The 11,273-nt window shown below is 49.0% G+C and overlaps 1 protein-coding gene across 1 annotated transcript in view; it reads left to right on the forward strand.

Moving 5' to 3' along the window:
• Positions 1–4,984, forward strand: part of LOC122371070 — a 71,887-nt gene extending 66,903 nt beyond the window's left edge. Inside the window, exon 3 of the mRNA XM_043347150.1 lies at positions 2,347–4,984. Coding sequence (XP_043203085.1) covers positions 2,347–4,070 — 1,724 coding nt within the window. The 3' untranslated portion in view covers positions 4,071–4,984. The remainder of the gene's footprint in view (positions 1–2,346) is intronic.
• The last annotated feature ends 6,289 nt before the right edge of the window (positions 4,985–11,273 follow it).

The raw sequence follows: 11,273 nt of genomic DNA on the forward strand, positions 1-11,273 counted from the left end.
AGAAAAGACTATGCAGTAATTTAGGCTAATGCGTGCTGTGCGTAGAGCTCGCGGAGTTCAGCGATCCTGCGATGTCAATTAAACACTCTTATGTAATTATGAAAATGTCTGGGAATCCTGAAATATGCAAGGTTGTTTTTCTCAGAAATTGCCTGAAAGTGTGGCTGAAAGTTTCCGTTCATTTTCTGTCACATATTTTTGTTTCTACAGCAAAGTTGTTTGAAGCACTCCTTTCCCGTGTTGGCATGAAACGTGAACCACTAACCATTGACTTTTGATTTGTTCTTAGAAGGTCTATTAGGCAGGGTATATAGAACAACGGGTACACCAACGACGCGGAAAGCGCCCATTTTACCTGGACAAGTTACAGGGTAGGTGATATATTTTTTGTTTATCAAAAAAATAGAGTATTCCATTCTGAAGAGTAAAGCCAAATTCATAAAGCAGTTATTTTTAAATTATATGTACCAGAAATAACATACTAACCATAGTTTAAAACTTAGTTTAAAGTTAGTTGAAAAGCGTATAGTTGATACTAAAATGGAAGGAATCCATGGAAGGCGGAAATGGCGCAGCTGTTTCATTCTTGAAATGTGTTCGCAAGCAGGATTTACGTGATGCTAGCGACATCTATGAATGTAATCGTGGATGCTGATTGGCTGAGCGAGTCCGTGAGCAGTATCACTAATTCACGCTTGTACAGGGTTGAGGCAATGTGCGCATGCGCAGGAACTTGTGCTCTCATGGAGGGGCTTTTGGTACCTCGGGCAGCGCCCAATGCTTTTTGGACCTGTTATGCCCTCCGCATCGAAAAACGCTAGATAGAAAGGTTGTAGGGGAAGCTTGAGGCTACCTTTCCCCACAATAATATTGGCACTTTATTTATTAGCTTACGTATGGGGCTCGCTTGAAAAAGGTCGATTTAACATGGAAACCCTATGGGGTAGTAGTTTTTGAGCGCCCATTTAGCCTAATGCTACCAACTGTTACTGGCTACCCCTGCTATTAGGCCCCCGGGCTTTCCTATACACTTTTGATATGTTTTATTTACCAAACAGTGTACCGATAAGACAGATGTAGTTCACAGCGGGGTTTCCATGATACTGGCACGGCACCTATAATTGAATGGAGCCAGTTGAAGGAGGGAGGTCAAATAATCACCTTTCAATCCGCAGCCATCACAACTCCTACGCAGTAGCCTCCCGTCTCAGACACACAGGTGCGGACACCCTCCTTTCTCTGATATGCCTGCCGATGTGAGGGGCGGCAATGCCACATCTCCATGGCCGTCTACACCTCACCAGACTGCATCTTGCCGCATCTGACCGGTAGAATTGATAGGCACCGTCTCCACTGAGCACCGCGAGCAGGTCGGAGCGGCCGCGGCGCAGTAGCATCCTCTCTGAGGCGGGTCATCCAGACATCAGCGACCAGGGGCTCGCAGGAGGGAAGCGCTCGCTGGGCCGAACTTGCACCGGTGCTGGCTGGTCGGTACCGGTCTGAGATGTCCTCAAGCTGTCATGAGGTCCCAGACTGTCTGAGAGTTGATGGAAAAACACTGAACGAATCAGTGGCGCTCGCTGAGGCTCGCTCCGGGATGCCGAATGTGTGGCAAACACGGTAATTAATTAATGAGCACGGGTTCGTGTTTGCTGTTTCCTATTGCATAACATCTGAATGAATAATGAGTCATTTGGCGAGGTTAATCAGAACAAACACCTACTTCCTAATCTGTGATTCATTGCTCAACCACGCAGGACGCGCCTTTATTTTTCGACAAAGTTATAAACTACGGTATAATCGGCCGAGACTAGAAATAGTAAACAACACATACATTTGCAGATAGAAATATGCGGCATTACAGTCCTCGCCGCATACGAGAAGTGGAAAATTACTTATGAATCCTTTCATGATGCAACCAGTCGATGATTATTCTGTCATACACAAATTCCTTCGGTGACGACTATCGGCCGGGCCTCCACTGTGGTAAATAATGAAAAAGCGTCGATGTCATTCCGAGGTGCAAAGGGGTAAGGAATTCCAGGTTCATCGTGCCAGATCGTCAGTCTGGTTTTCGGCGGTTCACCTCTTGCATAAATGACGTTGCATAAGTTTGCATGTATGAGGCCCCGAAACGAAATGAAGGGTACAAAGCAGGATCTGTCCCTATAAGATTGAGATTGACTCCATGACTTGAAGCGATGTATTACATCCCACATTTGACAATTGACTTGTTTTTCGACAGAGACCGGCCTACTAGCGCCGAGCAGCGCTTTTGATGGACTGTATCTAATTATTCCTCCCTTATGTTCCACGTTTGACACCAGTCTCACCTTCCGCCGGCAGGGTACGGCCACCTGGCGCCCCAGACCGACGCCGGTCGGCTGGCCACCGTGGTGTACGCCCTCCTCGGAGTACCCCTGATGCTCTTCTGCCTGACTTTGAGCGGACACCGGATGGCGGACTCCGTGAGACGCTCCTACCAGCGCTGCGTGCCGGCGCCGCCCGCGGAGAGAGACCCGGACCAGCGGCCTGCCTGCGGGCCGTCCCAGTGCTGCCGCCGCGGAGTAGCTGCGGTGGAGGGCCGTGAGACCCAGGTGCTTGTGTGGAGGCCATCTGGGACAACTGAAGTGAGCCCTCGGGGTGCGACGGAAACGGCAGTGGGATATCGGACGACAAAGCGAAGCTCGCGGACGCCGGAGGGAGGGGCTGCTGAAGGAGTGACGTTTGCGAAACGGGCGGATGGACGGATGGTGTCGCGTGAAGGTGCGGTAACTGGTGTGGCGGTTGGTGGTGCTGAGACGATCACCAGTGGAGTTGGTGATGATAATATGGGCATGAGTCATGACCGCGATACGGTGTGGGTGGAACCAACTGATGGTTCTAGTGAGAGGACAGAAGGTGTCAGGAAATCCGGCGCTGGAGTTGTGACGAGTGCAGCGGGTGTCGGCTCTGTAGCCGCGAGCAGAGCCGCGCATCCATCCATGCAGCTCAGCGTGAGTTTCTTAGAGCGAGTGCCTTCCATTGCCGAGGAACCCCTGCCGGAGCCGTCTGAGGAGCAGACTGGCGGTGTGCCGGGCTCGGGCCCGTCGGACGCAGATAGCTCTGCCGTGAGCGAGGACAGCCAACTCACGGCCGAGCCAGTGAAGACCGACACGCTGTCACCATCTCCGAGAGAACCTCCAGAGAGCAGCGCCGTGACGACAACCACCGGAAATCACGTCACGTTCGTCACGCCCGGCTCGCGGAGACGAGCGGCGCGACCGGCGCCTCCGCTGCGCCAGAGCAGTCTGCTCAGCTGCGCAAAGACGCGCCCGCCCGCCGCGCAGTGTCCGGGGGTCAGTCACATCGACACGACCTCCTGGCCGCGACCGTGCGAGGCACCACTGCTGGCTACGGTTGGCGGCAGCTCGCTAACCCTGCCGGCAGTCCGGCAGCGGTTCGGAGAGACTGGAGACCAGGGTTTGTCTGTGATGCAGCGGCCATCGACGTCGGCTGCGATCGTGACGGTCCCGGCACCGCTCTCTGCTTCCTCCAGCGGAGACTCTGGTGTCTGTTCCGTCTCTACCCAGCGGCTGGTGCCACAGCCTCGGTCGGCGGCTCCTGCAGCTACCGGAGTCTCTGCGGGCGTCGATCAGCGCCCCGACATCGCCTGCGACTGTGATTGTGTTGACTGCAGCGGCCAGAGGACTGCACCCAGTTCCCCGCCAGCCCCGGTGTCCGTACCGGCTGTATTGGTACTAGTGTTAGCGGTGGGTTACCTCTGCCTCGGCGCAGCCGCTCTTGTCTGGTGGGAGGACTGGCGCTTCGCCGACGGAATCTTCTTCTGCTGCGTCACGCTGCTGACGATCGGGTTCGGCCGCCGGCCGCCGGGCGCGCTGTCGCCCCACCCCGAGCCGTTGCTGCTGTTCTGCTGTCTGTACCTGACGCTCGGACTGGCCGTGGTGGCCATGTGCTTCAGCCTGGTGCAGCACCAGCTGGTGGGCCGCTGTCGGAGACTGGGGGACTGCCTGAGGTTGGCAGTGCGCGGACGGCGGCAGCAGCGTGCCAGACACAGACGAGGTGTCTAGGGAAGCGCCCAGTGGCGGCTGGGGGAGGGGGGGAGAGAGTGGCATCAGCCCGGCAGTGCAGCACATGGTGAGAAAAAAAGTGAGAAAAATAATGTTACGATACGGGGAATGGTGTTAATCGTAGTCCAGATAGCGCGCGGGAGTGTTGCTCGAAAATATTTGCGTGCGGGAGTGTGGCAACTACTGGTGATTGTCTGACAATTTTGGGACGGTTTGCGCCACACAAACACTAGTCCCTATTCGCCCTTGCTCTCGGAGAGACAACTGGCGGCATCCATTGTGGAAACTGAAGGCCTCTGTAACTGCCTGACCTTGGGCCACCGGATCAGCATTGCTCACTGGAGTCTCCGTGGAACTCTGTGCAGGTAGCGGAGCTAAGAGTCGACGTGTGTTGTGTGTGCGTTTGTCCACATAAGAACATTTTTTCATCTGTGAAACCATGTGCCGACCCGACCATAAATCTTGTAATGCTAAGAATTCAATCTTCGATGAATATAGGAAGCATGATTTTGCGACATTTTTCGATATGTGCGTGAATTTAACTGTGACGTTAATCAAGTGTCAGTAGTTAGTTCAACGGAAATTTAATCAGCATGCTTCGTTCCAAACCATCTCATAATTCGTTTTGACTTGAATTACCACCGCACCCGCTTTCATTCCCATCTCGAAATTGCTCATAATGTGTCCAAATGTGTGTAAGGTCATCGACATTTGATAGCACGTCACATGGAAGACGACAGCGTCTCAATGTTATGGCCCATTCTGTAACAGCGCAGTGTTCTGTGTTATATGTATCTCGCGTCATTTATGTAAGGGCTACGCTCCTCATAGTTTGTGTCTTTATTCTAAGGCTGGAATGATTTGTCGTCAGGGAAATCACAAACTCGAATGAATACATGCTATTGTGTAATTGTGTGCCGTTGCTAAGCACCAGGAGCATGCCTGTGTTGCGTGAAGGATTGAGGTATAGAACGAAATCGCAAAAGAAAAACTATTGAACATTTAAATACCCCACCCAAAAAAAATATAGGTATATATAAAAATGAGGCTAACGAGGAATTAGGCCAATCAAAAACGAATTTGTGTTGGCTAAGACTCGAGTAACAGTTGAATCGAAAATGTGCTGGGAGTAGAGTGTACTTATTTGCTCACATGTACCCTCGGGAACAAGTAAGCAAGGCACTTATTTTGTTTTTAATGCTGCAAAACGATTTTATACTGCAGCAGTGACACGAAGGAAAGACAGATTTGCGATTGAAAATGATATGACCAGACAGCTCACTGCATAGAAACCCCGGACCTTACCGGCACCACGGGCACGGACAGATATCAAAACAAGATCTGAAGCTCTATGAATCTCAAATTATGTTTTGGCTTTACCCTTCGATGACACGGTATCAAAACGCTGCTCCACCCAAGGAGGAAGTGAATGGCGGCGGTAGCCAAATATCAGTTGGGCTCGCTTTGGCGACCGATTTATCCATGCATGCCAGCCTCCAGCCATTTCGGGAAGTGGCTCAGTCTGTTCAAGGCAGAGCAGTGGCTTTGGTAGACATTCGACGTGCGGAATGGAAATTTGATGTGAGCCAGATGGGTCTCCAACCAGCGGAAAGATTGCCACAACTCAGCCCGCGGAGGCGTTGCCACTGATCGGTAATTAATGGTCGGCCTCTCCGACATTTTACATCGGGCAGGGCCGACCGAAAGGAAAATTAAAATGAAATTGAACGTCCAGATCGACTGCGCTGGAATCAAACTGGAGCCGCAAACACTTGTGGTCGTAATCATTCGATGCATTTCGCAGCGTGATTGTCTTAGATTGTTGAATATTGTTTTGTTTTCAAATACTTTCAGCCGATAGCGGAATAAAGCAACCATCTAACCTATATGGCGATTCACATAAGTTTTGTAAAAGGAAATGGCTGTTTCACTTCAGGGAACATGCGGAAAGTCGCGCTACCGTTATTGTCAGCCTCTGTCAGGTTGTTATTTAGTTTCAGTCATAGCTTTAGCTTTTTTACTGGCTGCATTGGCATCGGACGTTCAAAGTGTTTGTTGGAAACTGGCTTGGCTCTTTTTTGTCATGAACCGTGTTCATTGCTTCTTGGCTAGCAAATAAGCATGAAGCAATGCAAAAGATGTGATAGACAAGATGCCTTAAATGTTCCTAAGTCCGGAAATGTTAGATACAAATCACAAAATATGTAGGCCGTCTTATATCTACGCCATCAGCAGCTGGCACTAGTCAATACTTTATGAGAAATCCCTTTGATGGCAATCGATATCATTCATAGTCTCATAATGACGTCAGACCGCCGAGTGTCTATTACTAGCATCAACCTAATACCACCAATTTGGTGACATTGTGACAGCACGTGACGTCAGTCCGCTGACGGTGGTGCCAAGACGGCATGCAAATGTGACCTGACTGCACCCTTTGGGTCTGGGAGCAGTTCAGTCCCCATTATCTATGGTTACAACTGCTGCGGACAGTCTGGATTGTATTCCTAGTAATCAGAGTCGATGTTGGTCCCAGGGGACGCACGAAATGCCTGTCGACGTCACAGCTTGTGACGTTAGAGGTGCCGACGACCGCCCACACTACTGGCTTCTGTGACGGCGGCGGAGGGTATAGCATAGCATGGATCTTAGATATGCGGTGACGACCTGAAAATGCGCAGTTCGGACTTCATAGTGCGCTGTACGGAATAGAGGATACATGGCTCAGACCTGAAGATGGTACTTAGACCATAATGCTAGAGTGTGTGGAACTGAACTAATACGGCGCAAGGACCAGGCAAAGATTGGATATGCTAGCGTCGCTAGGTAGCAAAAAAGGTAGTGTTGTGGCGACTGATTTTCTCCGAGGAATAGTGCACTGATTACCGCACAGCTGTGTGAGGTGGAGGTTTATATGCAGACGCGGAGGAGGGTAAAGATATGATAATTGTTGACCTTTTCAGAGTCCATGAATATGTGCTTGTTTACGGTGTACATTTGTAAATGTGCATGAAGCATGAATAATGAACGCCAATGCATATCAGCATTTTTATGATAAATTCCTCATAATGTTCCACTCCGAGGTCGTTACCTACCACTGGGTCTCCTACACTACTTTTCAGATCCTAACAAGGAGACTCCTCATACCAGATGGTACGCTTCATTCTTTTTGCGATATCTCTGACCTTTTGCCAGCAAACTTCTGAGGGAACAGGAACCGGAGCAGATTAAAACTATGGCAGTTTCTGGCAGAAACATTCTCTGAGCTGGAGCATCGGTGCACTAAAATAGCTCGCCTGATACACGACCATTTCAGAGTCCATTAGAGTAACCCGGCCTGAGATATTGGCAGAATGACACTTAGAAAATTACTGTTGTTTTGTTTGTATATGTAGCTCGAGTGTTGTGTCCGTTGGATGATGCTTCGAAGAGCAGGAAGCGCCGCGCTCAGCCCACGGCTCAGTGGCTGACTGCTCTCGGCGGCGCTGCGAGCGCGAATGACCCGGGCTCGGGTCATGCGGACCTGGCGAGCGGGCGGTATGACGCAATCACATGGGCGGCGCTCTCCCTCACCGCGGAGAAAAAAACATTATCAGTTGACTTATAATGTTACATTTATGTATGGTACTTGCGACATGTTTTACAATAAACGTTGCCATTGGTGACAACTGACACCATACCCACGAATCAAGAGTGTAGGCTAAGAATTTAGTGTAGACTGTAGAGCATAAATGATCAAAAAGGTTACCTGCCGACTCCTGTGAAACGAGCCGGATGGTGTCGAGACAGCATTTGCAGATGTTATACGGAGTAAACCCCAAGGGTCTTCTGAGCATACCAAGTGTCATTCCGCATCGGCGCTTTATCTCTGATACATTCCCGGGTTTGCACTTGCAGAATCGGGCAAAATCTCAGAAAGGAGATTCGTAGCATGTTCAGCGAACTCCATTTATTTATGCACTTACATTATTTTCAGGCTACGTAAGCAGGATAATACGTGCGTCTTCCAGCGATCGTATACGACCTAAACAGACTCACGTGAATGATTTCACCCAATCAAAACACTGCACATCGCATTACCATGAAGCAGCAGCATACCTTCGACAAGTTGTGGCAGCTATTAGCATATCGTTTGTCGTTTGCAAGTCGAGCGAACCGCTTACGCAGATGATATCAAGTCATGCCTCCACTCGAAGGAGTGTTCAGGAGCCTGAATCGTGACCAGCGCAGGTCACGTGACAAGAACAGGTCACGTGACTATATAATGGGCGCCATAAGACCATGGGCTGGACATTCGCGATTTCCCGATGACGTCAACACATCATCATCATATTAGGTCAGATTTGCCTTGGAGGCGTAAACACTAAACAGTTGTGTACCATCGTCCATCCATCCAACTGTTTATTGGTAATACAAATTAAACGCATAATATATAGTAAAATAAGAGGAGGCACAAAAGCCAAAGGGCTTAAGTCTCGGTGCCAACTCTCGTAATGCAGTGCACCGGAAATATGTAGGTATAATACTAGCGCAGACACACATACATGCATACTTACATACATACACATACGTACATACACATACACATACATACATATATACGTACACGCATGAACACATTCATCATCTCTCATACTTCGAACATACGCTCAGTCAGAAGTTCGCCCGACCGCCGCCCCGTCGCCGGCCACCGCCCGCAGCCACCGCCCCCTCACGCCCCGCCAGGAGGCCGCGCCCGGCCAGGTCCCTGGATGAAGTTAGAAAGCGCATGAGAATCGTATTTACCATTCGCATGCAGTAGTCTTTAAGCGGTATCTTTCCGTCTGTTCCGATCAACAGACTGATTGTCAGCTTCATATGATGTGATGTGAACGGTGTCTCCATTCTATGACTCACCTCCCTCACTCTGTCCTTCCGCTTCTATCTTGATACTCCATCGACGGCTTATAACCGTTATCCGTTATATCATCACATCTGCCCGTCAACTGTTTTTATCAACGATGGTCTGCCAAGACTGACCCAATTCTCTCTCATGATCGCGACGACTTGTCATTTTTTAGTTGAGTCGTCCCCTTCTTTTTTCAGCTTAGCCTTTCGATCAGCCACAAACCGTACAACTCCTGCCTTTCCCCTCCCCACCGCTCATGGGTCGATTTTCCCACGCTATTACCTGACGCATTTCCGCTGTGGGTCCAGTGCTGACCCACGGGTCACAAACGGTTCAGCGACGCGCGCACCCGTGGGAGTTTTATGGAAAGCACTGGTGTGGAGCATATAAGCGGAAATGACTGTAAAACGCTTGTGATAAGAACAATTTAATGAGCAATGGATAATTACCAGCTTCAATGAGGTTTTAGAGGTACCTATCAGATTATTGTTATGCATAAGGGATTATTGAAATTTGTGACGATTTCGTCATTTTTTCTTCTGCTTCACACTGTAACAAAGTTTTGTGCATGTTTGTCGATATGAGAGACAGATGTGCTTGGAAACCACACTCTCACGGGTGTGTGCAAAAAGGATCGATATACATCACCGAATTCACTAAAGCTAAGGTTTTTGCAACAAATCCAGCCTGACACGGTTGGGCTTTAACAATCGACGATCATTGATCATGCACTTCCTATGTATGTATGTGCCCTACTTCTAAGGATACCGGAATGCGCAATACACACTACACAGAGATATAGTCAAGCTGTGCGGTGCAGCATATCTTCAGGCGCTATCAGTAGCGACATCTAGCGTCAAGAAAAGACAACAACACATTAATTATTGATATGAGGGATGAAAGGACTGGAAAAATCTTATGTTGTGAAGATTTTCCACTACATCCGCCGGAGCCATTGAACTACCGAATCACATAAAAATCAACGCGGAAGGAGCAGAGAATGCACTACCGTAAAACAAGGAATTATGGAGCAACTCGTGTCCACAAGAGTCAGATTACTTAACTAGCCACGGAAGCTTGCTACTCGACGGTGCCAGTGCCAACATGCCATATAACCGACTGTTTGATGTGTCAATAATGCTAGTTGGTTTTGCGTTCCCTTGCACATTGACGCGCATAACACGACATCCTTTCGCAGCGTAGGTATGTATATGTTACGGGTCATATGCTAACTCGGGTAGTATGCAAACTACCCGGGCAGTATGCAAACTACCCAACAGCCCGGGCAGTATGCATACCGCCCGGGTAGTATGCATACTACCCGACCGCTTGGGCAGTATGCATACCGCCCGGGTAGTTTGCATACTGCCCGGGTAGTATGCATACTACCCACCTTTCATCTCACGGGCAAGATGTTTACTCGGGCAGTATGCTGACCGTGGCTCGTGAGGCTAGTTAATGCAATAGCTCGCATACTATGTCAATGGCAGACACTTGACCCCGCGCGGGGCCGCGCTCGGCACCAGCCGTGCCGGTTTTTTTTTTTGGGGGGGGGATAACTTGACTTTGGGAGGGGGGATAACTTGACTCCTGTGCCACTTAGCGGCACAGGAGTAAGCTGCACGTAAGATGCGGTAAGCGGCATTACAAATAACATAACAATCATGGAAAAAAACTCCAGTCATGTTTTAGGTCAGACCAAATCAAGTCACCAGAGGTCATCAAAGGTCAATTTTCACATTTTTAACTTGTTTTTTACAAATCGGCCCACAAGCTCGGAAACTAATACATAGAGCTAAAGCGCCGCAGAGATACTCATTCAGTAGCTCTTCTAACGCTTTCTGGAATAAGCCCTTAAAGTTGACCTAAGCTCAACGGTGTAGCCTCCAGGGAGCAATAACGCCTAAAATAGCTGTTTTGACGATTTATATATTTCACGGCCAAATTACTTTACCTTAGAAAGGCACGACATTGCGTTTGCCGGCATCGTGTTCCTCTCGTCGAGACGCGTCGAGTTAACTTTAATTTGGCTTTTAAGACCACTTTAAAATTTGACCTAAGGTCAAGGTCATGACCTGACATGAAAAGGTCATGTTGGTTATCAGACGATCCTTATCGTCAACTTAAACACATCTAAGGTTATTTCCATTGCTCGAATACGTCTCCATAAAAAGTAGGTAATCGTAAAAAACTACTGCAGATCTGTTATGACCTGACATGACCTCATGACCATAAAGAGGGGGCACCACAAGTGCAATTTGCCGATTCATTGTGTTGTGTTTACATGGAACCCGATATTTGAGAGCGTTTAGAAG

This window comes from Amphibalanus amphitrite, unplaced genomic scaffold (assembly GCF_019059575.1).
Source record: "Amphibalanus amphitrite isolate SeventyFive unplaced genomic scaffold, NRLGWU_Aamphi_draft 001200F_arrow, whole genome shotgun sequence".
NCBI lineage: Eukaryota > Metazoa > Arthropoda > Thecostraca > Balanomorpha > Balanidae > Amphibalanus > Amphibalanus amphitrite.